The sequence below is a fragment of the Pezoporus occidentalis genome, unplaced genomic scaffold, assembly GCF_034315485.1.
Source record: "Pezoporus occidentalis ecotype Australia unplaced genomic scaffold, CSIRO_AGI_Poc_V1 ctg2, whole genome shotgun sequence".
NCBI classification, from domain to species: Eukaryota; Metazoa; Chordata; class Aves; order Psittaciformes; family Psittacidae; genus Pezoporus; species Pezoporus occidentalis.
Window position 1 is genome coordinate 11,132,462 of NW_026913855.1, and position 26,276 is coordinate 11,158,737.

Genomic DNA, 26,276 nt, shown 5'->3' on the forward strand with positions numbered 1-26,276 from the left:
GCTCAGTGCACAGCTGCATGGCACTTGTCCTGGCACAGAGAAGGAGATGGTGCATATGGCTCATTTGGCAGGATGAAGAAGCAGGCAGGTTAGAGGGCTGGGGTATGACTAAATGTATTTACTATGTGATTCTTGCATGTATTTTATTGCCGTATCTCATATAATCTACTAAAATGGAATTTTGCTTCAGACAGTAATTGTAATATCAACAGTTCAGGAGTAACACTGTGGTAAGCAAAAGTACTTCTATGTACTTAGAAGCATAGAATCATAGAATAGTTAGGGTTGGAAAGGAGCTTAAGATCATCTAGTTCCAACCCCCCTGCCATGGGCAGGGACACCTCACACTAAACTATATCACCCAAGGCTCTGTCCAACCTGGTCTTGAACACCACCAGGGATGGAGCATTCACAACTTCCTTGGGTAACCCATTCCAGTGCCTCACCACCCTAACAGTAAAGAACTTCCTCCTTATATCTAAACTGAACTTCCCCTGTTTAAGATTTAACCCATTACCCCTTGTACTATCACTTCAGTCCCTAATGAAGAGTCCCTCCCCAGCATCCCTATAGGCCCCCTTCAGATATTGGAAGGCTGCTATGAGGTCTCCATGCAGCCTTCTCTTCTCCAGGCTGAACGGCTCCAACTTTCTCAGCTTGTCTTCATACGGGAGGTGCTCCAGTCCCCTGATCATCCTCATGGCCCTTCTCTGGACTTGTTCCAACAGTTCCATGTCCTTTTTATGTTGAGGACACCAGAACTGCACACAATGCTCCAGGTGAGGTCTCACAAGAGCAGAGCAGAGGGGCAGGATCGCCTCCTTTGACCTGCTGGTCACGCTCCTTTTGATGCAGCTCTGGATACGGTTGGCTTTCTGGGCTGCAAGAGCACAATGCCGGCTCATGTTCATTTTCTCATCAACCAACACCCCCAAGTCCTTCTCCACAGGGCTGCTCTGAATCTCTTCTCTGCCCAACCTGTAGCTGTGCCTGGGATTGCTCTGACCCAGGTGTAGGACCTTGCACTTGGCATGGTTAAACTGCATGAGGTTGGCATCAGCCCACCTCACAAGTGTGTCGAGGTCCCTCTGGATGGCATTCCTTCCCTCCAGCGGATCAACCGAATCACACAGCTTGGTGTCATAAGCAAACTTGCTGAGGGCGCACTCAATCCCACTGTCCATGTTGCCGACAAAACTTGTTGATACAAGTGTTGCATTTTAAAGGCAGTGTCTAGACTACCTGTTCCTTACAGCAGTGGGGGCAGAGGAAGTAATGAAGGGGAGGAGTATTAAGAGAATTTGATGTTCCAAAGTACTGCTGGTGGGGGAAAAATAAGATTTACATCTTCTAATGTGTAAATGCAATATATTCTAACCCAAGGGAGGAGCATCTCTGTGGCCTGAAAGCTGTTTTGGGTTACTGAGGGTAGTCTCTTCAGTCACTAGAAAGCAGAAGTAGCTACTTGTAGAGGGTAGTTCAGAGCAGTAACCTAATTTAGCCACTCCAGGTTCCTGTGGGGGGGAGCCTGTGTTTGTTGACCACCCTGAGTCTAAGATGATTAACCTGCCTAGGCTAATGCTGGCCACTGGGAGTACCCCCTGGCTTTCAAAACCACATGCTTAGAAGACTGATCTGCTCTCCTGACAGTAAATTAGTTGTAGGGTGGGTATTTGCTTCTTAACAGCCAGTGCAGAAATAATGCTGGTAGGAAGGGGTTTAATCTTTCAGGTGAGCACTTGAATAAAGAATCTGTTATTTAAAGGTGTAATACCTAGCTTTGTCAAGTTGCTGCCTTTTGATTATTAAAGGCATTTTTTGTTAGACTGATGGATAATAGTTTTATTTGGTATTTCTCTTTTTATTTTGTATTTTTCTGCAGAGTGCTAAGGAGATTAACTTGAGAGGTGTTTTCTCACTCTGCCAGCCAAGCCTCCTTCTGACTAGCAGTGCGCAGTTAAATGCTACTGATGGGATTCTTTTATTCCCTCAATCCATTTTGCTGCTAGTTTGTATGCTACCTAAACTCTGACTCCTTCTGCATGCATTGTGTCTGTATGAAACGTGCTAGAAGCTAGTCTTAATTAATTGTGCCCAGCACTTGTACACTATCAGAGGTTCACTTGAACTTTATTTAGAGCATTTAATGCACTGAAGTCATCAAACTGCAATTAAAACAATTTCCATGAGTATCTGTGAGTTGAGAAGGTTGCTCACTGTTTGCGGCATCTCCTCAGTAAGAGACGGTTATGTTGGGAGGCTTACTGTGAAGAAAATATCAGTGCATGTGTTTTCCCTCTGTGTGCTTGCTTGAATATGGGAAGGTGGAGGAGAAAGGGTAGGAAAGGGCACTAGAAGCAAGTGTTAGAATTAGCTCTCCCTGTCCTCTGGACTTAACAGAGGTGGGTTTTGTACAACTGTAAGGATTTTCCAACAAGAGTGTAAAACTGCCTGCTTGTCTCCCTGAAACACAGAGCCTCCAACAATGTGACTTAGTGAGAGTGTTTTATTGGTGTGAGAGAATGTACATTTGCCAGTACATGTCTGTCTGGGATCACCTGGTCAGAAATGTATGGTGATGCATCTTGAACTTGCGGCAGATGTGGTAGAGAGTGACCTCTGCATGAAGAGCAGGTCTGTCACATCCCAAATACAGTCTGCCCCTGTGCTTTGTGATGTGTCTGAAAACCTCAGACTAAGACCAGGAATCCTTAAATGCTCCATAGACAAAATTTCTGCGCACAGAAAGGTGCTGTGTGGGGGAAAACACAGGAAAATAGTAGTCCTTAAATGAATAAACTACCCAAGGTGAATTAAATATAAGCAGCTAAAGTTTTTGTTAAGCTGTGTTGTGTGTGGTTGTTGTTTGGATTTTGATTAGTTGTTGGTTTTGGATTTATTTGTTTGGTTTTGTTTAGGTTTTCTGTTTGTTTACAGTTTTCAGGTTCATTTGATTACAGCTTTTAAAAAGAGTTGGATGTTTTGGTATTTCTTTTACATCATTCAATTACTAAAAAAGTTAGAGCTGTAATAAATGCCACTTTGTATTAGAGTTTTGGGGGATATAATTTATGTATACTGTAGCTTGTACTTTGTTCTGCATGTTAATATTCAAAGTAACAGCATCAGAAAAAAAAAAATGTTTCTTTTATAAATTTTTTCCTGTATTATGTTATTTGAAGATATGGTACAGAAATAAAACAAGTCTTATTGTTTGATTTTTTCTGTTCTTGCAATGATTTCTCTCTGTGTTTAGTGAGCAGAATTTTACAAGATCAGTCTTTACATTTTTGTTTTTCATGGTGCAGACTTTGCAGGTAAGATTCCCACTTAAATCAATATAACTTCATTTCTGTTTCCATTTGGAAAGTCATTGATGGAATGCACTGGTGTTCTTGTGGTTTTATTTTAGTTGTTCTCCAACATTAAGGATGGTGAAGGCTTGCAGTTGTTTGAGCAAGGTCATCGCACTGCGCACAAGCAAGAGTGTCACACCATGGAGGCAGTGAGGCTGGTGGAGTTCAACCTGAAGCAAGTGCTCACAAAGCTCATGACTCACATCTTTGGTAATGGTAGGTTCATGTGCCTTTTTTCCTGGACTGCTGATGGCTGTAGGCGTCCGGACTTTTGAGAAGCATTTTGCTGCATAATGAAACCAGGAGGCTTAAGGGGGATGTTGGCAGCTGGGAAACTGAAAAAGCAGTGTGTCTTTTTTCTAATGAGAGTTACAGTAATTTTAGGAATCTTCATTGATATTTTTTACTATTACATTTTTGCCTAAAGTTTTGCCAGAGTTCCCATCCAGTGTTTTTCAATGTCAGTGTAAATGGCTATCGATTGACCTTTCAACTGTAACCTGTATTTATACGTATTGTTCTTTATTACTCTTATATCCACACCTTGTAAAATTACTGAGCACAGCCCAAGAGGCCACACACACTCCTTTCTTGTTTTTTCTAAATACTGATTCATGCAACACTGTTGAATCATCAGGTTTTTGTGAAAATGTTTCGGTATGCAGCATGTCAGGTTAATATAGTGGGCGTGAATACAGGTAGCAACACATGCCAAACACAACTACAGGCACTTGTCTGGCACGTGTTTGGGTAAACTTGGTGACCTCCTGCACAAAGCTGTGCAGGGCCCTGTGTGCTTCCTCGCAGGCCTCCTGTGTCCCCAGAGAGACAAGAGTTTGGCTGCAGCACTGCATCTGGGGATGCATGAAAGCTTGGGCTCTGCTGAGGAGGGTGCAGGGCAATGATCAAATCTCACATTGGCAGCATGGGATTGACAGGAGAAGGGAAGGGGCATATATGTCCATGTGCTACTTTGCTACATGTGCACACAAAGTGCCTTGAGCATTTCCCTTGTGCAAAGAAATTAAACTTTGCAGCTGAGGGGAGATGGTGTTTGCTAAATTCGCACCAAGCTGAAAAATAATTGTTTTTCGGTATTTAGAGTGGAATGAGGAAGGGTAATGAATGTCTGTGTATACAAATGAAATATCCTTTCCTCAGAAATGCCTGCTTTCAGTTTCAGGAGCTGAATTTATAAATGGCCTCAGTCAAAATTGCTATGTTAATGCTATTTCCTGGCAAGGAGGTTGCTCTCCTGAACTGATTCATTCTTCTGTTGAGGAAATACTGGATAGTATTAGAATGCATGAGGTATCCTGGCTGCTTTCAGAGCTCTCTTAAGATGCCTGCTGTATTTATAGTAGCTCCAAAATGGTAACAAGTTCTGTATATGACTACTTGAATATTTTTCTGACATTCTAAACTTGAATTTACAGTAAGCAAAAATTTTACCAGTTTTTTGTTCTATTCTACCTGGACAAAAACATTTTAATTTCCTGAGTTCAGATTTTCTTGTGATTGTATTTTATTTAACAGTGGCCTTTTGAAACGTACAAAATTAGGATCAAAGTGAGTAATAGTAAGAAAGGTATTTTTAGATCAACCTCAGATGCTGAGGATGTTGTTTAAAGTGAGCAATTTCTAGGAGTTATTAGTGATATCTGAGACTGCAGTGGCATCCTTCTCTAACTGTTGACAGATGCTCCACTTTAAGCTTTAGTATCTTGCTATTACTAGTTCTTCTACAGTCCATACAGTAGCTCAACAGATATTAAAAAAAATCTTCTTAAATGATTGTAAACCTACAGTCTTAAAGTAGGTGCCACCTTCTTGCTGTAAGGGTTTTATATTTCCATGCCCTCAGTATTTTTCATGAAATAAAAAGATATAGTGATTTAAACTTAATTATATCTCCCCTTCCCCCCATTCATATTCCCCAATATTAAGCTCTCTCCCCATCACTACCTTCATCTTTTAAGCTTATAATACAAACAGGAAGGTAATATTCAAAGAAGCAAACTTTGTGCCAGGCACTAGACATGAGATGGGTGCAGTGCAAGTGACCTGAGGTACACAGAGTTAAACTTGTCTTTTGACAGCTGTCATCTTTTAACTCTCATTTTACTCTTCATTTTACACAGCACTTGTGATTACTTTTTTTTTGTCTCAATTTGTATGGATTTTAACTCAAAATTTTAAATGTATTTTACTGCATCTGTTGCTCATGGAAGAATTCTGAATTTTTCCTCTGTACAGATACTCCATAAGGCCTCGTGTTCTGCTAAAAGCAAAAATTTCATCCCTCGTAGACTTCACATCAGTTGTATTCTTTACAGCCTGTGCTGTCAGCAGAATATTGTAGTGAAGTTGCACATCTTTTCTAGCAGCATAGTGTGATCATAGCTGCAGTAAGCTACTGAAATGTTCCATTGTCACACAGTCAACTGTTATTTGTAGGCAGATTGTTTGGATTGCAGATTAAGTCTACCATGCACATTAATTTTGCATAAACCATCTTAGGCCTGAAGTCCTGGAGTTGGATAGCTGTGTTTCCACAGTGCTTCTTTGGGAATTTACCTGCTCAGGTTGATGATAGATTGAGGATATCTGCAGAAAGGTCACATCTTTTATTTTATTTTTTGTTTCATTTTTTCTGGGTTAGTTTTTGTAATATTCAATGAGGCAGTTTTGCTTTACCTGACTCATCCCATGCTATTTGGATACTTTAGTGCTGTGTATGTCAGTAAACAATATAACAAAAGTTGCTTAGAGATCACTAGTTTGTAATGAGGAAGGTCAAAGACTTCGTAAAAAAATCTGCACTTACACATTCACAAGTTTGGCTTTTTATTTTTTCTTGCTTTGTGTTGTGGTTTAAACCCTAGCCAGACAGCTTGTTCACTCACTCCCAGTGAGTGGTGCCATACTGGAAGCAATTAAGGCACAATCCCCCCCAGGGGCTCTCCCCTTCCCTGCTCCTGGAGGGATGGGGAGGAGAATTGAAAGAGTGCAACTCCCACGGGTTGAGACAAGAGCAGTCCAGCAACCAATGTACAACACAAATCACCACCACTACCACCAACGACAACAATGGTAAGAGAAAATAACAAGGGAAGAGAATACAATACCACCCGCTGAGAAACGAGTCCGACCCAGAAGACCCTGTATCCTTCCGGGTAACTCCCAGTTACCCCCCACCCCGGGCATGACGTGCTGTGGTATGGAATACCTCTTTGGCTAGCTTGGGTCAGGTGTCCTGTCTCTGCTTCCTCATGGCTTCCCCTCCTCCCTGGCAGAGCATGAGCCTCACAAAGTCCTGGGTCAGGGTAACAACTGAAAACATCGGTATTATCAGCACTGTTCCCAGGCTGAAGTCAAAACACAGCACTGCACCAGCTACCAAGAAGGAGAAAAATTGACTGCTACTGCTGAACCCAGGACACTTTGCCAGTAGGCAAAGGAACAACAGGTATTAGGGGCAAAGATCTAGAGCATGCAATCAGTTGTCTTAAATACTTGACAGTGTAAGATGGTTCTTTCAGTGATACTTTCCAGTGGTATATCCTGTCTGTTTTACATTCTACAAGTGATGGTCTTTCATTTTTTTTATGGGAACCTTCTGTCAGGAAGCTATTTCAAATATTGTATCTAGAGATTACCTTTCTTAGTTTTCCCCTGTTACTGGCAGGTTTAAGTGCACACTTAAAATCCACTAATTTAACTTACACCTCCATCTCCACATGCAGATCTCTCAGTGTAGAATGTCTGTTCTGTGTCAATTTAGATACCTTTTAATGAGGCTTTCCAAGGTTAGGTGTTTTACATTTCCTCATAAAGTCAGTCAATCTTTCCCAACTCCAGTTCTTTCCCTAACCCTTCTGTAGTTTGCCAAAAGCTTTCTGCACTCTGAGAAATTCAGAAGTAATTTTACTATAGTGAACAGAAAAGAATGACTCTGTGCTGGTTCTGTGATTTGTTGCTTTACATTAAATGGCCCAAAATTCACTGCTGTCCCATATTTATCTACCCAGTTCCTAAGCAGCGATAAGAGAAGGCAGGAGGGTGAGTAATGCTGTGCTTTGACTGATGGTTTTGCTGCTGCTGGGTCTCACTGAACAGCCAGTGGGTGATTTTAAATCAAATTTGTTATTCTGCTCTTTCCTCTTGACTCTGTTGTACTGGCGTCTCCTTCAAGTGCATGGAGGTCTGAGTGTAAAGAGTTTAAAAAGAGAAAAAAAAATAAATCATTTATTGAGGACATAATGGTCTGGCTAATAACTTCTGAAAAATGTGAGCTAATGTAGGGTCATGGGCACCCAGCTTCTGTCTGCTGCAAGGGAGATAAATTAGCTGAAGCAATGAAGTGCCGAGTACTTACAAATCAACACACCCCTCAAGTGGCCATGGCTTGATAACCTTATGTGCTCCCCAGCACCTGCCCTGCAACCCTCTCCCAGTTTCTCCCATACTGAAACTAATCCTCACAGCAACAAAGAGAATTTCTGGTCAGTGTAGGCCATCTGTGCCTCTGGCTTTGTTGCTTCTGTGCTGTAGAATAGCAATAGGCTGCTTTAATGTGTGTGTGTGGTGGGGTTTGTTGTTTGGGGTTATTTTTTCCTCCTTTCTTTTTTAGTGCCTTTGGTCAAGCCTTTCTCATGATGAGATTCATTTAGGGTAGCATTTGCTTAGCTTTGTATCTGATAACACCATTACTTTTGAGTGCAGGCTACGACCAATTCCTTAAACAGATTCAGTTCTGAGGAATAATATTGACTGTTCACGTCTTTCTTAATCATTGGAGATGTGACATGTAAGTTGCTGTATCAGGTTTGCATGGCAAGGTTTTGATAGCAGAGGGGCTACAGGGGTGGCTTCTGTGAGAAGCTGCCAGAAGTTTCCCCTGCCTCCAGTGGCTCCAAGATGGACCCACACCGCTGGCCATCAGTGACAGTGGTAATGCCTCTGGGATAATGCATTTAAGAAGGGAAAAAAGAAAATTATACAACACTAGCAGCAGTCAGAAGAGAGGAGGGAGAATATGAGAGAGAAACATCTCTGCAGACTGTCACAAGGTCAGTGAAGGAGGGGAGGAGATGCTCCAGGCACCAAAGCAGATTTCCCTGCTGTGGCAGGCGGTCCCCTGCAGCCCATGGTGGTCCATGGAGGAGCAGGTCCACCAGCCCATGGAGGACCCTGCGCTGAAGCAGGGAGATGCCCAAAAGAGGCTGTGACCCCATGGGAAGCCCACGCTGGAGAAGGCTCATGGCAGGACATGCGGCCCGTGGAGAGAGGAGCCAATGCTGGAGCAGGTTTGCTGCAGGACTTGTGATCCCACAGGGGACCCGCATGGAGCAGTCTGTTCCTGAAGGACTGCACCCATGGAAGGGACCCACACTGGAGCAGTTAATGAAGAACTGCAGCCCATGGGAAGGACTCACGCTGGAGCAGTTCATGGAGGAGTGTCTGTCATAGGAGGGACCTGACACGAGCAGGGGAAGAGTGTGAGGAGTCCTCCCCCTGAGGAGGAAGGAGTGGCAGGCACAAAGTGTGATGAACAGACTTCAGCCCGCATTCCTTTTTGCCCTGTGCTGCTGTGGGGGGAGAAGGCAGAGAAATTGGCAGTGAAGTTCAGCCCGGGAAGAAGGGAGGTGGGGGGAAGGTGGTTTAAGGTTTAGTTTTTGTTTTCTCATTACTGTGCTCTGACTTGATCAGTAATAAATTAAATACTTTCCCCAGCTCCAGCCTGTTTTGCCCGTGACAGTAACTGGTGAGTGAGTGAGCTCTTCCTGTCCTTATCTGGCCCCATGAGCCTTTCATTGTGTTTGCTGTCCTCCATCCAGTTGAGGAGGTGAGTGACAGAGGGGCTTTGGTGGGCACCTGGTGTCCAGCCAGGGTCAACCCACCACAGTTACTAATGGAGGTGTACCTACTGGGAGGATTCCTGTGAGCACTGTGAAGCTGTGAAATGAGCAAGTGTCCTCTGCTAATAAAAAATCATCTCTTTGAACTAGGGAAATCACTGAGTTTGCATGTAGAGATAAGTGTTTGGTTTGATTTGGCACTGTGCTCTTTTAAGACCCTCTGTGTTTTAAGACGGATACGCATCTCTTGGCCTCCTAAGATTTCTAGAAAATATAATTTTTGTCGGCATTTCATAGGTTGTACATGAAGAAATAAATTCAGCCTTATCAGGTAAATTATATAGTACTACAGAAAGACTCATCTTTGTAATCCTTTTAAGTCTTTAGTGGTTCAATTTGCCAAGTGTGAGCTATGTCCTTTATTCCTTGGGAATATATTGAGCACCGAGACAGTATTTTGTATATAAATAATAAATGTACCCACTTATTCTGTGACAATCTATAGAAATGCAGTTGGAAAGCTTAATCTTGCTTAAGGTTGAGCACCCCCTGCTTTTCAGTAAAGTCTTCCAGAGCCAAAAGTCTGAAAGAACACTTGAATGTAAACTACAGAGGTATTCCCAATTGTCTTGGCTACTGTATGAATAAAATTATTGTGGTATATGGTATTAACTATTAATTCAGAGAACAGAAAGAAGGTGAGAGTTGATTCTTCATTGTGAATTTGATTTGCTTTATTCAGATTTTTTTTGTTTTGCTTATTTACATTTAAAACAAATTCTTCTTAAGTACTTAATATGCATTAAAATTCAAAATTAAAAAGAGCTTTAAATTCATTTTTTTACTTTTTAAAGCTTATTTTAATTAAGAACAAAAACCAGAGAAATCCTTTCTTTCCCAGAGCTTCATTTTGAAGTAAGCATAGGATTAAAAAGAAACCATCATCCAAATGTTGTTACTGAACATGGAACTACTTGAATATTCAATGTCATTCTTGCTGCAGTTGCAAATTTTGCAGGCTAAATGAAGATACTTTATATGTACGTGGCTTTGCAGTGAATGCAGAGTTGTGCAGCCCTAGGATTAAAAATGCATTTATACCAGGACTGGGAAATTAAAAAATCTGTTCTGCACACTATACTGTTGTACACACAGGAGTTTTTTCATGTGTGTAGTCTTTTCTTGTTATGCAAACAAAAAAGCAATAAAGTGATTGCTGTAAGACACAGCACAGTTAGGAATAATGTAATTGCTAATGCTTCCGGGTTTATGAGTTCTGTGTGTAAAATTACCAAAACACTTTTTTATCATTCATATAACTTCCTGAGGTTGATTTTTAAGAGAAAAGATGTAGAAGTACCGATGTGTGTGTTTGAAACCTGCCTCTCCATCTGGAAGTTCATAGCATCCAGAAAAGTTCCCTGGAACTATTAGGTATTTTAGATTTTGGCTATGTATGTCTGCTTTTGTGGTAACTTACTGTTTCAATTTCTGTAGCCATATTTAATGTTTCAGAAGTAATCGAAGGAAATTAATCATTGAGTATACAGAAAATATTTTAAAACCTCTCAGTGTAAATCATGCAATTTCATGGTTTAAGTTCCTTGTACAAAACAAACTCAAAGCCTGGAAATCACACCAGGAGTGTTAACAGTTACCATCACCCAAGCAACCTTTGCTATGCCCCTTGATTTCAAAACTGGACCTGCCTGGTTGTTAATGATCCTAATGTGCTGATTAGCATTTGGCCTAACTGAAGGGAAAGATGGGCTTCTTGGGGTTAAGGCATTAACTCCCAGCATTTGCAGTTCAATTCTTCTTTGAGTTTTTACTGTTCATGTTTCTGAGACATTTTTTCCAGACACCTAATGACTAGAAAAAATTATTTAACAAAACAAAGCTGGTTTAAATTATTACAAGAACTAGAACTCATCAAATATAATGATGTTTGATAGAGTGTCTTTGGTGGCACTCTAAACTTTGTCCTCTTCTGTCTCTGGTGCTCTGAAATGTCAGGGGTTTCCTTTCTTTGTGCAGTGGTACTTGTGGTGGTGCTGAGCTGGAGAGGAGGGAGAATTACCCATCTCTTACATGTAACATCCACATAACGTTAAAATCTTGTATCATGGGTCCAGAATACTCCATGTGTGTTGGTATATAGCATATCTTAATAATGTACAACTCTGTCTATATGTATTTCTATTTGTGTGTGTTAGTATCTGTTTTTTAACTTCCATATTTAAACATATACAGAAGGAATAGCTTTGTATTTTAAATAGGTTCTGATGAAAAAATTACTTGCCTAATTGATCCCTAAAATACTAAGTAAAAATTAAAGACTTGGCTTTTGCTATGAGTAGTTAGTCATTTCCTAGTACAAAGAATAACGGAATTACTGGCTTTCCATGATCTTGCCTCATTTTTTTATGATGCCAGGTGGTTGCTAGAGTTTGACAAATGATTGATTTGGTTTCAAAGGGTGCTTGAATTGCACAAAGCGTTTTTTATATTAGAAAAGACATGATCATTTTTTCCCACAAGTTTTAAGATTTATCGCCTTGCGCAAGTGTTGTGAATTAGTTTGTTTGCTATTTATTTTCTCAGGATTGTGGTAACCGGTGTCATTAGTTGAAGGGCAAGTTTTACAGATGGTTGGGGGGATGGCTTTTAACCATACACCCTTCATTTTTATTTATTTTTTAAACACTGCTGCAGGACTGCAAGTCAGATGGGTAGACTGCTACTTTCCGTTTACTCACCCTTCCTTTGAGATGGAGATCAACTTCCAGGGAGAATGGATGGAGGTCCTGGGCTGCGGGGTCATGGAGCAACAGCTAGTTAACTCAGGTATTGAAACCCCTTTACTTCATTGACATCTCTGTTGGCAAACACTTCCAGTGCAATCAGCTTCACAGTCTGAAATGCCCCTTTCTCCCCTGGTGAGCGCAGACATCTCTGTTCGTGGCAGCCACCACAAATAGTCCTTAGGTGGAATGCAGCCCTTGCACGCTGGGATTTGAGGGTAGCAATTGAGCGAGTGATCTGAAGCCTGCAAGCAGAAAGCTCGCCTTTTCTTTTGAGCAGTAAGGAGACAGACAGATGTCAGCTTTAAAAGAGAAACTGACAAATTAAGGTGTGTTTGGTTTTAGGGGTGTTTTTTGTTGTTTTGTTGTTTTTTTTTCCTTCTAAGAGATGCAAAGTTCATTCACACTCAATTTTAAAGTATCATAAGCAAATAACATCCCCTGATTCTTGGAATATCAGAGTGCTCCTTTATCTGTAAAGCATAGAAGGAAGAATGTAGTATCTTGTATATGCCTATTTGGTCACTGGCTAAATGGTAGGTTGCTCTTTGCTTTCGTTTTATTTCTTTTCTCCTCAGGTTGTTTATGAGGTTGTAAACTGCATGAAGAACAGAATAACTTATTTTAATTGGAATTATTACAGAGCAAAAGGAGGAGAGGAGAATCAGTGGGGGATTTTTCTGATTATTTGTATATAGAAAATTTTGTATGTTTGTGTTTTATTAGCTGAGAATAGGCAATTCTTTGTAAGGACAGGGCAGACTGCATATGTTAAAATCTCTGTTGTTCAGTGTCTTCTAGTACTATTAATTAGGTATGGGAACCTTTTGGAATATGATCTGTTTAATTCTCACAAGCGTGCTTTCAGATAGCCAGGTTGTACTCCTTTTTTTATTGGTTTCCTAAGCTTTTGTTGTATTTTTCATGTGCTCTGAATTCTTTCTGTTCAAGTCCAAGTATGGTGTCTATGAGTGGTGCAATTTTGGTCCCAGTTCTTTGGCACAGCTTTTTCTCAAAGCCTTCATCTGTTTTAATGAGACCATTTTTCTTTTTGAAAGATATCCTCTTCCAGAGTTATTCCGCAGTGGGTTAATAGTTTATGCTAACATTCTTTCTCAGGTTATTATGTTCGTGTTGTAGTAAATATAATACAGCTTCTGGTCAACCTCAGAAGTGAAAGGCTACTGTGTAATTTTAATTGCATCAGATATGACACACCAGTGCTGAGGCTTTCTTCTTGATAATCTTTTATGTTGCTCAATTCTTATATTTAGGTTACTTTTAACATGTGTGAGGAGACCTAAACTGTGGCCTCAAAACAGTTAGTGTATGCATTTGTGTGTATGTGAATGAATGTACATGAAACACCAGTGGTTTCTACAGCAGTCAAAGTTTCCAGTTTACTATATGTCACCTCTTTTTCTGAATTATGGTGCATTATATCCCTTCTGCACCACAACTGTCCTGACTTTTCATTGTAATTCTTACCCTGCGAGAATTTAGTCACAAGTCTAGCTTTTGAATGACTTTTAGACTTGTATTATTAAAACAAACAAGCAAATAATAAAAGATTATTTATTAGCAACATACTTTCAGTGTGTACAACCTTAGTTGTGGAAATGCCAATTATTTTTCACTTCTTTTAGAGAGAGTTGCACCTTGTGTAGACAGAGTTTTGGTTTTTTGCTCCCTCCAGTAACTCTGCAAAAACAATTGGCTACAAAAGCTGAGTCTAATGCATCTCATTGTGATTTTATTGAAGCACTGGATTGTTTACCACAAGTGATGAAATATGGCTAATACTTATGTTGGCTAATGATTAGTTTATTTGGATCAAAGTAACAATAAGGACAAGGTAGCTCATTTTCAGTCAGGTAAGGAGTCAAACATCAGTCTTCCATGCCTACTACTCCTTTGAGTATTCTTTTTTTAATCCTCTTTTGCAATGATTAAAAACCCCAGTAGGTTTCCTGGCATGCCAGTTTGCATCTACTTCTGGTGAAGCCAAGTTTGCTGTTACTATCCCATAAATTTTTTAGTGGTTTTTGAGTGTGTTATGGCAGCAAGCTGCTTTTGTCCAAAATTCAAAATTCCACGAGTCCAGAATGGAGGTGAACATTTTATTTCATAACTTCTTCTTTTTTTTGCTTTTTTTTTTATCTTCTGCATAGCAGAACTCAACTACCTTCCAAAGCCTGCCCAAGCTTTTCCTTCCATAAAACAATATTTACCTAAGAGAAAGGAAGAGAGCTTTTACTTCAAAATTCTTAAGTCCTTTTGTTTGTATGTTATTGATTGAATACAAAAGACTGGCTTGTGAGGCAATCAAAACCAGTCACTCAAAGTAGAAGCTGGATATGCATCGTTATCTGTGGTGATTATAATTTAAACAGTCACGATGCTTCAGCACAGGTTTGATGGTTTGGTGGAGGTGGTTGGTTGTGGTTTTCTTTTCTTGGTTGTTGAAGAGATATATTCATATATGAATCTATATGAAACACAATAAAAATGCAGAATAACTGAAGAAACTTTCTGGAGGAGTGAAAAATCACGGCCTATGCTGTGAAGGGGCCAGGACATAAGCTGGAAATAGCTGGTATTTTAGGTTGATTGAAGTTTCTATTGGACTACAATGATGACTCCCTTGTATAAAATAACCTCACTATAGCTCTTTGGAGGTTAACCTCCTCATGCAGCAAACTTTGATGGTATTGACTGATCATATTAAGATTTTTTTGTCTTGAGTGAAGAATTCTATTGTAGCTTTAATGCCCCATGCAATCAGCATTAAATTTGTTGTTACTTTCTGAACAACAATATCCTATCAAATTTTTCTGATGCCGCCTTATGGAGGGAGCCTTTCTTTTATTTCAACTGCTTTTTAATATAACAGGATGCAGATACTTAGTATGTGTAAATAGAAATGTGTCAGTTATAGGGGAAAAAATGTCAAATATGTTTAAATGCAATGATAGTACTCTTCATCACTGGCTTTCTTATTCTGTTCTTTTTATCTTTTGAGGTCTCTGAAGAGTCTCTATGATTCTCTTTTCCTCTTCTCTCTCTACACTTCCCTTCCTCCTCCCCCCTTCCACCCCTTCCCCATGCTTCTTAACAAACTAGATTTCTAATTATTTCTGGCATGCATCTCCACAGCCACAGGTATGATGAAGAACCAAGATAGAGGGGGGGAACAGAACCAACCAGCATTTTTTATTGCAGCCTTATTGTATGTGGAATTCCAACATGCTTATCTCACTCTTGAAATTTTGCATTCTTAAAATGTTAAATAAGATCAAGATTTGCCCAAGGAGGGACAGCCAGCTTCATTCCTAGTAATTCACTGGGTAGTGGGAATGATCCAGTACTGAGTATTTTGTGAGAGTTGTTTGTGTTCAGGAAAGTCTACTACTGCTAACAAAACTGAGAATATGGTGTTATTCAGTAACAGTGATAGATGCTATTAAAAAAAAAAAAATATACCCTATGACAGTGTTTTTATATAATTGTTGGAAAAATGGGCACTACTGCAAACACACTAAATTGTAAGGAATTGTTACATGTTCCCCTAAGGCTGCTGGTTCTAAACTAGAGCAATTATTTGGTATAATGTAAGATAGATATTTACTGTTATAATCAATATTCAATAAGAAGTATAAAATCTAACATACTGTACTGTTTAAAATTCCAGTTTCGTGTGCTTTGTTTTTCATCTTGAAGTATACCTGAATATGTAATTTTAATAGGAATGTTATCTATGGATTTTGATATAAAGAAAAAAAGATTTTTATTCTGGTTAACCCTGGAAAAAATATAGAAACTTTAAAGTGTAGTAGCAAGTGCTCTTAGTTTTAGGTCCAAGATAAGGATACAAGGAAATTTTATGGTTCGGTAGATCTAACATCAATTAACAGCACATAAGATATACTTATTTCTGTGCTTCAAGAGTCTGTAATCCCAGATTTGCAAAGCTGGTGTTCATTAGTAGGTGCTGAAGTTTCCAGGTCAGTTATGGAGTTATAGGATTCAAGCCTTTGAATACAGGACGTTGCTTACTTGGAGCCTGCAATCACATAGTGTTGCTTAGTAACTGCGAAATTGAAAGCAGTTAGGGTGTGATCCTTTGCTGATTGAAATCAATGGCAATGTTCTCAGTGCTCAGTGTTGCAGAATGTTACCTGGGGACGGAAGCAACAAAACTGGACTAAAGTTTACTCCAAAATCAAGAGGCTGTAAACCCCAATCATTTAAAACAAAGCAAAACAAAACAAAAACCAACCACCAGACAACACACACAGTGTGGTGTAGGGGTTTGGAAGAGGGAATTTCAGCTTTTTAGCATGAGTAGTAGGAGATTGTTATGGTATGAAGGAAATGAGCAAGAGCTGGGTTTTCTGTAAGGCTATGGAGGGAACATTTTGTCAGAGGCTTGCATACAATTACAGCTTTGTAAGTTGCTGGGCAGTCTTGGTCTTCCACTTGTGTGTAATAGCCTGAAATTATAGCAAGGGTCATTTTCCTAGTACTGTGTTTCTTGTTAATTTGGTGGGTACTTCTAACGAAGCAAAAATTGCTAACCTTGTCTAATCCTCTTCATGAGCAATTAAACATGGCAAAAGGAATTTGTCATTACTTCTGCAAGTCATTCCTCTTGTTTTAAAAGGTGGAAGGTTATTTGTCATGAGTGTACTCCTTGGTGAAACCTGATTCTTGAAATGTAAGTCTTTACCATTTGGAAGCCCCTTTACAGATCAGATGCAAGACTTACTTCCAGAATTTGAGTTGTACTTAGCCCAGGGCTGCCACCTTCAGCCAAATACAAGACTTAACACGCACAACTTGTTTGGCTTCAATGACACGCTAAGTAGATTTTTCTTTAGTCACTTACTAAAGGTCATCAAAACTGCTGCCTGAAGGGAAGTAGCAATTTTAAGTTCTTAACCTGTCCACTCCTTTTCGTTTTGGTTTTGGCAGAAGGATTATTAGTTTAGACAGTTCTCCATGGGCAGCATGTTAGTAGTTAAGAGGAAAATTATGTCAATGTAACCTTGCAGACACAAGACTCTATTTCTTTTGTGCATGTTTGTGGTTTTTTTATGTGTGCTTGTTTTGGGGTATTTTTGTCTTGTGTTTTTGCTGGTGGTGGGTTTTTTCCCTACATTTATGAATATGTTCTTAAATATTAATTATGGGTAAGCTAGGTTCATATATCAAGCATCTGGGGGTGTTTGGGGGAAGGAGAAATTTAATATCTTTCATCTAGCAGTTTTTTTCCTGCTCAGCTCTTGCCTGGTATATTACATTAAAATGTTGGAGCAGATGGTGCATGTGACTTAAATAGTATGCTGAGGCATGTTCTGTCTATGCTAACAGCTCTCTGTGGGGATCCTGAAATAGTTAACACTGTATGTGTCTATATGGATATCGTGTATGAGGCTAAATATAATGCATTTAAAATGCATTCATGCAGGTCTTCAAGGTGAAATTAAAGTTACAGAAGTATTGGTGTCTTGAGCACCTGGGGCCTCCCAAGAACATGAGATAAAACTGTTGGATGGGCTGGTTCTACCCACGTAGTACATCCAAAGTGATTCAGATTTGCTGCATAAGCTTCACAGCTTCCCTTCCAGGGGTTAAAATCTGTTCTTTTTAGGTCACAGTCTGTCTCCTGTGTGACTACATCACCACAGTACCTTGAGGTCTCCCAGCCTTTCCAGTGTTTATTTTGCCAAGACTATTATGAGGTAGTGAAATGTTGTCATCCTCTTTTATGGGCTGGAACTGAAGTGCACAGGAGGCTGACACATACACGCACACTGTAGACAAAGACTTTAGCTGCCTTAGTTAAAGTTAGCTTTCCCACGCTCCTTTTACACTCAGTAGTGAAAGAAGTTCTTCCAGTTATGTTTTGAACATATGGAGCTTGTTTTCTTTATCATACTGTTGGGCAGCCTCTTTCCTATGACTGGCTGCAGGGGGAGCCTGGTCTCCTAATTTAGGCAGGTACCTGAAGGTTAAGTATCCCACAAAGAGACAATGTCTCAGATTAAATGAAATTAATGGGGAATTAGGAAGCATCTGAGTTTCAGTGACTTCCCAAAGGTCTCAGAGGTTGCATGTGGCAGAAACTGGAGTTGAATCTGAGCTCCTGGGTCACCTTCATCTCAATTCATTCTAGTGATTTACATTTGCATATACATATATATATGTGTGTGTGTATTAAAATAGTGAGACAAATCTTTATTTTTGTATGTGTGGTTTTCTACACATACACATATGGTGCAAACAGAAAAAATGATTGTCACAACTGGCTAATTTGAGAGACACTCTGTTGAGCTGACGGACACTGAAATTTTGCTTTGACCACTCAAACGTGGAGCTGGTGTGTAGTTGTGAGCTTTTAGAGAAAGATGTGATGATTTTCTTTTTTTTTTTATGTTGTATTCTGCAACATTTCATATAGATACCCACAAATATATGTGCAGGGCACATCCAGAGATGTGTGGACCTAAGGCAATGCTGACCAGTAGGAGAGTAATAGGGCAGAAGACCTGCTTTTCCCTAAAAAGTCTGTGGTGATCTCGCCTGTACAAGGAGAGGATCTGTGATTGTAGTCAGCTGGGCAGCTACCAGCAAAATAGATAAGCATGTGCTTGACTTTTAACCTTTGAATGGTTAGTTGAATAGCCCAGATATGTGGGGGAAGGGAGGGTGTCAAGTGCCTGTCCTTAGTTAGCTACCACTCATCCTGGCAGTAAAGGAATCGCCCATAGGCAGAGACAGCGGAAAGGTTATCCGCTTCTCAGTATCTTCAGATTAGCCATTACTACCAAACTCCTTTGTGACTGCAAATCTAGGTGAATGTTTGTTTGCTGGGCATCCCTGTCCAGCAAAGAGAACAGATACAGCACTGCTACATGTTTACATGGGAGCTAGGCCATAGCTGGTGCTTGAAGTTTTGGGAGGATTAGATCCAGACTCTCAGGACTTCAGAGGTTAAAGATTCTAAAGAGCAAGTATTTTTAAATTGGGGTGTTTCTTGTATAGAAAAGCTATTTCTTCTATCTCCTTTCATCCCACTAAAAGAAGAAATTAAGAGTTTATTTCCTGCATTTTGGGTTTGATTTTTGTTTGGGTCCTTTTGAACTGCCTGGAAGGAAGTCTTGGTCTTGCTGTGATAAGTAAGCCAAAACACAGAAATAAGTTGCATAGAGGTGAGGCACATTGTTTCATTTGGGCTTTTTTTTTTTCTCTTGTTCTGTTACCTATGGCTACACCACCAGGTCTGATGTGTGTGTCGTATTATAAAGTTATCTTTTCTTCTGCCCTTCCCCTTTTCCTTGTCAAGATAATTTGCCTGTTGTCTTCTACTTCATTTATAGCTCTATTTTTAAAACTGTTTTTTCATCAAATTTTTCATCCAGAAGGAGCCCAAAGGTTTTGAATGTTTTTGAAATGTTGCTTTCTCTGATTTTATTACTTTTGACAGACTCAGTATGTATGTTAGAGTTGGTGTTTTTCAAAAGAATTAATAGACGTTTACTCCCAATCTGTATGTGTTTGTGTAGAATGAATAAATAAAGTATTCCATTTAATGACAATTCTATTGCACCTATTTCTAGGAAATGTGTTACTTGTTTGCAGGAGAATTTTGTGGTAGAATAAGTGCAGGATTGAATCTTGAAGTAAGTAGCTGTTATAGAACTTAGATGGCTATTTGATTTCGTGGCCCCATATGATTTTGCCAGCTGAGTATTAGACTAGTACTGTCAATGGATTTAGAGGATAATTTCCCTTTCATGGTGCAAGTCTACATTTTTAGTTGGAATATATGTTCCTTATCTTTACAGTTTAGGAAACTACTTTGTCTTCGTGCTTCATTTTCTCCTGCAAAAAATGCCTGTGAAAAAGGGTTAACTCAATTTAACACTAACCTTAAAGCCAGCAAGACTGGTTGGTTGACTGACAGGTGCATGGCACATCTTTCCATCCAGTGAATGAAAGCTTCCCCAAGCATATGTGAGGCTGATTTTAGCCCACATGGAACCTAAAAAAAAGGGAAAAAAAGAGGTGAGAGAATGTGCATTTGCATCTTCCAAAGCTCTTAATTGCCTTTGAAGCAGTTTACCTATGTGGATCTGTTTTCTCTCCTTCCCTTTATTTTTTTTTTTAATCAAAAGTAAATTAAAGGTTTAGTAATTCACTGTGATCTGTCTCCTTGGGATCTAGCAGGAGGACTAGAGCACCACACAAGGCTTAATAACAATGGATGTAGTTTATTAAGCAGCTCTCAAGTAAAAGAAAGTGATACTCTCAAAAACCTTGAAGAGCAACAATTTATAGCACAGAGAAGGTGTCTCCCTTGGCTTTATTTATGCAAATGAAAATACAGCTAAATAAAACTATTGAATTACTACACTGATATTTGATGAATGCTGAATGGTTTTCATCAGCCAGGAGCCTAATATAATTCCTCATCAGGCTGGGATACCCTGCGGGTTTTTACACTGTGTTGCAATATTAATTTCTGCTGTTCCCAGGACATTTATCAGGACTACCCAGCTGAGGGTGGAGCATAGATTTTCCAGGCGTGTCTCTAGCTGTTTTTGACTCTGCTACACAAAGCTTAGTTAAGATAGTTTCAGTTCAGCTGAGATTAGATCAAGCATTCTGGGAAGTATTTCTCTTTGCTTGATTGCAAACACAAACTTGATTTCACATTTCTGGGCAGGAGGTTTTGTTTAAGATGTTTCTATTGTGCATCACTTCTTGTCCTTCAGATTTCTAGTTGGTGAGAGGAATGAGCGAATGTAGGTTTCCTGCATGACTGCTGGAGGCTAAACACACGCTGTTTTGTTAAGAAAATAACAAAGCAGTAGTAGTGTATGGGTGGACAGCCTTCCCAACTCCATACCATTTATCAGAGTCTCCAGCTGAGTCATGAGGTGCACATCTTCAGAGGGCAACGAGAGTTGGGAAGGGGAATCCAAGTGTTTTGCATGGTTGAGGGGGAGCGACAGCCTTCTGGTGATGATGGCCCGGTTGTGGCAGCAGTCCAGGCTGAGCCAGTGGCACCAGCCTCTCATAGCTCATTTTGGCTGGAGGCTGAAAGGATTGGATTGCCCAGCTGTCAGTGTGCCAGTGCATACTGATCTGCTGTTGACCATGCGGGTGAGCCTTGGCTGGGGATCTTTGTTTGAATTGCATGTAGGCAAACACAGAACGGCTCAAGAGCCGGAGTTTGGCCACTGCTTCTCTGTTGTTATTGTCTGCCAACAGAATAACCTTTCACGTTATTATAAACTCTAGCTTTGTAAAAGTATGTAAGTCGGCTCCAGTGGTGCTGTTTTGGCTCGTGTTACAAAGAATAACATCGCTTCAGTTTTGCTTGGGCTTCATCTTCCGATACCTGTATTTACTTTCCTGTTCAGCATTCATTAACGGGCAGTGTCTGTGAGCAGTACAGGGGATAAAACCAGCAACACATGAATAAAAAGGTGTTCAGAAGGAGGTGATTATGCTGTGATCATGTTTCCAGAAGGAAGGAAAGAGTCTGGTACAGGTTTGGCACCTCCGGGCTGCTGGAAGGCATCAACAGCACAGCTATGGAGAGGAGACAGCCCGTTCCAGGCAGTGTACCAGCCAGTTTTGAGCAGGATCTGCTGTTGTACCTGAAATGAATCAGGGAAAAATGCCAGCCTTTATTAGCACTTTTCCTCCATGTAAACAACAGTGATAGATTACTAATAGATATTAAAGCAATGTCTCCTTTTTCCTGAACAGAACGGATGCCATAAATTACGTATTCTGATGACTATGTGGTGAGCATCACTAATACGTTCGATCCTAAATATTCTGGCTGAGTCACAGGAACCTTTTGTATGTAACAAGAATGGAATTTAAGAGGTAACCATGGAAGTTATCTCGTACCTGTTTTCTTTTTGGCCAAATGGAGAGTGGAGACCAGAAGGGCTTTTTGCTTCCTTGCTTTTGAGGCCATTTGGATTACTTAAAAACTTTAGCTGTGTATTTGAAAACTTTGGCAAATTCTGTATTCTCTGGGTCAAAATGTTGACTTTATCAAGAAATAAAAAAGAAATAAAAAAACACTGTACAAAAAGCCATAAGCTGGTGGCTACAGTTTTAGAGTTCTTCAGCTCCTCACCCTGCAATGAGCAATAACTTTTGTTTCTTCTTTACCTTAAAATTATGAGGAGACAGGAAAAAAGTAACAGAAAAATATTTCTTCCAGTCCTGAAGTTTGAGTCACTCGTTCAAAAGTACCTGTCTTATTTATGCTAATGACAGAGAATGTCACTGGCATTGAAATTCAGAGCTTTTTCTGTTAAAAAAAGAAAAAAAAAAAGTGGATTTACTGACTTTTCTTTGAGAATAATGATTGATGCAAAATAGCAGTGGGGATTATGACAGTAGAAGAGTTAGCAGAATCCATTTAAATAAGGCAAGAGACTCCAGTTAGGACTTCATGTTAGACTGTATGGGTTGAGACGTCTTTAGCTAATGAATTATTCCAAAAGAATAAGTAATGTGAAGAAAACCCTTTCTCATGTTAGTTCAGGTTTGCTTAGTATGTTCCAAAAATGACAGTCAAAGTTAAATTCCTGACTTGGACTCCTTTTTTCAGCTCAGGGAAATAGATTCTTAATACAATACTACTGCATGAGTCACAGCAGAAATTATAATTGCCAAGATACCTCTGCTACTATATTAGAAACTATCATATCACAATGTTGTGGTTTAACCCCAGCTGGCATCTAAGCCTGCACAACTGCTCACTCACTCTCCCCCAGTGGGATGGCAGGGAGAATCAAAATAGTAAAAGTAAGAAGACTCATGGGTTGAGATAAGGACAGTTTAAAAGCTAAAGCAAAAACCATGCAGGCAAGCAAAGCAGAATAGGGAATTCCTTCACTACTTCCCATCAGCAGGCAGCCACCTCCAGGACAGCAGGGCTCCATCACATGTAACGGTTACTTGGGAAGACGAACACCATCACTCCAAACATCCCCTTCTTATTCCCCCAGCTTTATAGGCTGAGCATGACTCCATACAGGTCATATCCTTTCGGTCACTGGGGTTCAGCTGTCCCAGCTGTGTCCCCTGCCAACTGCTTGTGCACCCACAGCCTGCTCACTGGTGGAGTGCGATAAGGAGCAGAAAAGGCCTTGGCTCTGTGCAAGCGCTGCTCACCAATAAGAAAAACATCCCCGAGTTACCAGCACTGATCCAAAACACAGTCCCGTACTAGCTGCTGTGAAGAAAATTAATTCTACACCTGCCAAAGCGAGCACACACAATCAAGACAGGCAGAATTACTTTTACAAGTGCTAAAATGCTTTCTTAGTGAAGAAAAGCAGGTGATCTTAGAAAGGAAAACTACTGCACTGGCACTTACTGCTTCCATTTTTATTTATTTACTAAATGTTGGCAGCTTGTCTTAAAAAGGAGAGGCTGTATTTCCTAGGGTACTCTGCTCACCAGGGGCACTTGTCCTGTGTCTCCCCTGTTGTGGTTATTTATTTATTTGTACAGTTTCTTGCAGTGTAAGGTTCTGGCTGTGTTGAGGGGAGGTTTAGTAACAGATGGATTGCAGCTCTTGCACATCGTAGGCACATGAGCAATAGGAACAAAGAAAATGAGCATTTACTAGAGCCTCTTCAGAACAGGAAGCTGGAGTTCATTTAAGCCATCTGAAGGTGCATTTAATTGTACAGTAGTTTTAAACAAAAGTTATTGTGCCTACATTGCAGTCAGCTTTCACACATCGATAGTGAAGTGGAGCAGACTGGGCATAAGCATTTGCCATGTTCTGCATGTGGCTGATTGGAGGAGCAGAAGAAGTCATTAGAAAAATGTTGTAGCATCCTCTGCAGATTTCCAAAGTTGTTCTGTGCCACTTGTGTGGTTTTATAATAGTACCCAGGTGATGAGTGATGCACTGGTGAGTATCTGGGTGTCTTTCAATGTGGCCCTATGGGCTGCAAGGAGCAAGCTGCTGCTTTGTTTTGGCAGCAGGTGATGCTGAGTGGAATTGCTTCTAGCTCAAAAAAAGTGTAATTTGTGCTATTTCTGTTTCTCTACATTAATCAATACAAAATTATCTCAGTAGAAGCAAACCTGTACATCCTGTGATGGAGAGAATGAAGCACTCCATATAACTGTAAACTCAGTAAAAAGAAAACCAACTAATTTTTGTGGTGCCCCATCAGTAGTTCTGTTTGCCATATTTGTGACTGTCACAGATGCACTATGTCTTAAAAACACGAGAGGAACTGTAGAGGAGTATGCAAGGTCATCATTGGGCATAATGTTTACATACACATGGCTGGTAACTGATTTTGGTTTTGTTTTGGTTTTTTTTTTTTTTTTATTATGTTAGACCATTCATAAGCACTGACGTTGCCCTAGAGTTTTCTACCCAATACTTTTAAGACAGAAGTATTTAAAACAAAAATGGAGTGCAATTAAAAGTTGAGACAGATGGAAATTTGTGTCATTCTAAACCAAGTTTAGGAGCCAGTTGCAGGAGTTGTGCAGCCAGTCACTTCCTATAGACCTCTGTGGCATTTCTAATGTTGGACAGAGAATGGTCTCACATTCTTGCCTCTTCTTCACGGGTCAGTAATTAGATCAAACTTTTTTAACAGTCATCAGCCAACACAACACACCCTTCTGGTGTTCTTCATCAAATTGGCCACCAGGATTAAAACTGTTCAGGGGAAGGGAAGGAGCAGCAGCCGCTTGCAGCAGGTATGCCCAGAATACGAGATCAGGTTGGCATTGTAGACTAAATTAACATAATCATTCCTATAAACGGAAACAAAGTCACAATCATCCAAAAATGCAGATCCTTTACTTCACTTATTTTCAGCAGACAGCCTCTTCTGTGCTTTTCATCAGACCTGCAGGTATGGTACTCAGGAGTAAGAGAAAATCATTAATTCGTTCCTTGAAAGGCTCAACTTCGAAAAAGCCTGTGTTCCCCTACAATGACCTCCTTGCTGCCTTATGATACTCTGCAGGAAGAGAAAATCAGCAACTCTTTCCTTGAAAAGCTCGAATTTGAAGACTAGAGCTCGCCTACAGTGACCTTTTGCTGCTTTACTCCCATCTCCCTTTCATTATCTCTCTTCTTATGGAGCTTGAAGAAAAAGTGTGTACACCGTAAGTTAGGGAAAAGCTCTGTGACTATATAGTTCACAGGTGGAGTTTAAGGAAGGTGAGCTAAGGGACACTGAATCTGTAATTTCTTCAGTGTTCTACATGTTTGTGCAATACAGAGCTGGCAGGGCCTTCCTGGACTCCCCAGAGACCAAACTCATAAAGGCTTTGTAGCAAAAGAAAGTAATTGCAGCAAGTATACTGGCAGCTGAAGGACAATCCCAAGATGTTTTTCAAACCACAGCTGAGGAAACTGTGTCAAGGAAGTGTGACAGCAGCGGAGATGCCTGCATGACCTCATCAGCTTCGTGCTGTACTACCTGTGGAAGTCCTGTGTGAGACACTGAATTTGGAGGGCTAGGATTTGCCCCAGGCCTTGCTTTACTCTTTGTTCTGGACCCATGCCTTGAACAGGAAAGGTGTTTGTCAGGTGACTGAAGACCTCTGTTGAAGGCCTGCGACCTGGTCCATTGGCTTTGTTTTTCTTGCTCAACTCCCAGCGTGTTCTTGTAGAATAACAGTTTTAGTTTGGTTAATCCAATATATGGAGTTGCTTGTCATGTCTGCAGAGGTGTGTCATGAAAGCTGAAGTCTTCTCTGGAAGAGCAGAAAAGCATGATGAGGAGTCATGGCGAGGCTAAGGGGGGTTAGAGTAAATTGCTGTATTACGAGCACTGATGCAAATGGGGAATAATAACAACTATGCAGTAGCTGTTTTTCGACAGCTGAGATTTAAGATGTACCAGCTGTAACTGGAACAGAGCAAAGGTTTGAGGAATCACACTGCCTTTTTTTTGATTTTGGGGTTGGTTTTTTTGGGTTTCTTTTTTACTGAACCAGTTAGAGTTTGGGGGTTTGTTCTTTTAAGGACATGCCAACTGAAAAACCTCAAGGTAAACTCTAAAGTCTGGTGGCTTGAAAGAAGTATATTCTCCAAAGACCTTGCATTCTTCTTTTACTCTTCCTTAGCCATACTAGGCTTGCAGCTTCCTGTAGTGGAGTCATACCTTACTGAAAACTCCTCACTCACTGTCAACTGTCATATCGTCAGCGCAGTGAGAAGAGTACACAGC

General features: G+C 40.3%; 1 protein-coding gene across 12 annotated transcripts in view; it reads left to right on the top strand.

Moving 5' to 3' along the window:
• The window catches only part of FARS2 (phenylalanyl-tRNA synthetase 2, mitochondrial), a 245,622-nt gene that overhangs the window by 63,250 nt on the left and 156,096 nt on the right, over positions 1-26,276 (top strand). For 11 of the 12 annotated variants that reach the window (XM_062617816.1, XM_062617818.1, XM_062617811.1 and 8 more), the window contains 2 exons: positions 3,413-3,572; positions 11,933-12,064. In XM_062617816.1, the coding sequence (XP_062473800.1) occupies positions 3,413-3,572; positions 11,933-12,064 (292 nt within the window). The remainder of the gene's footprint in view (positions 1-3,412; positions 3,573-11,932; positions 12,065-26,276) is intronic. The other variant, XM_062617819.1, reaches the window with a different exon arrangement.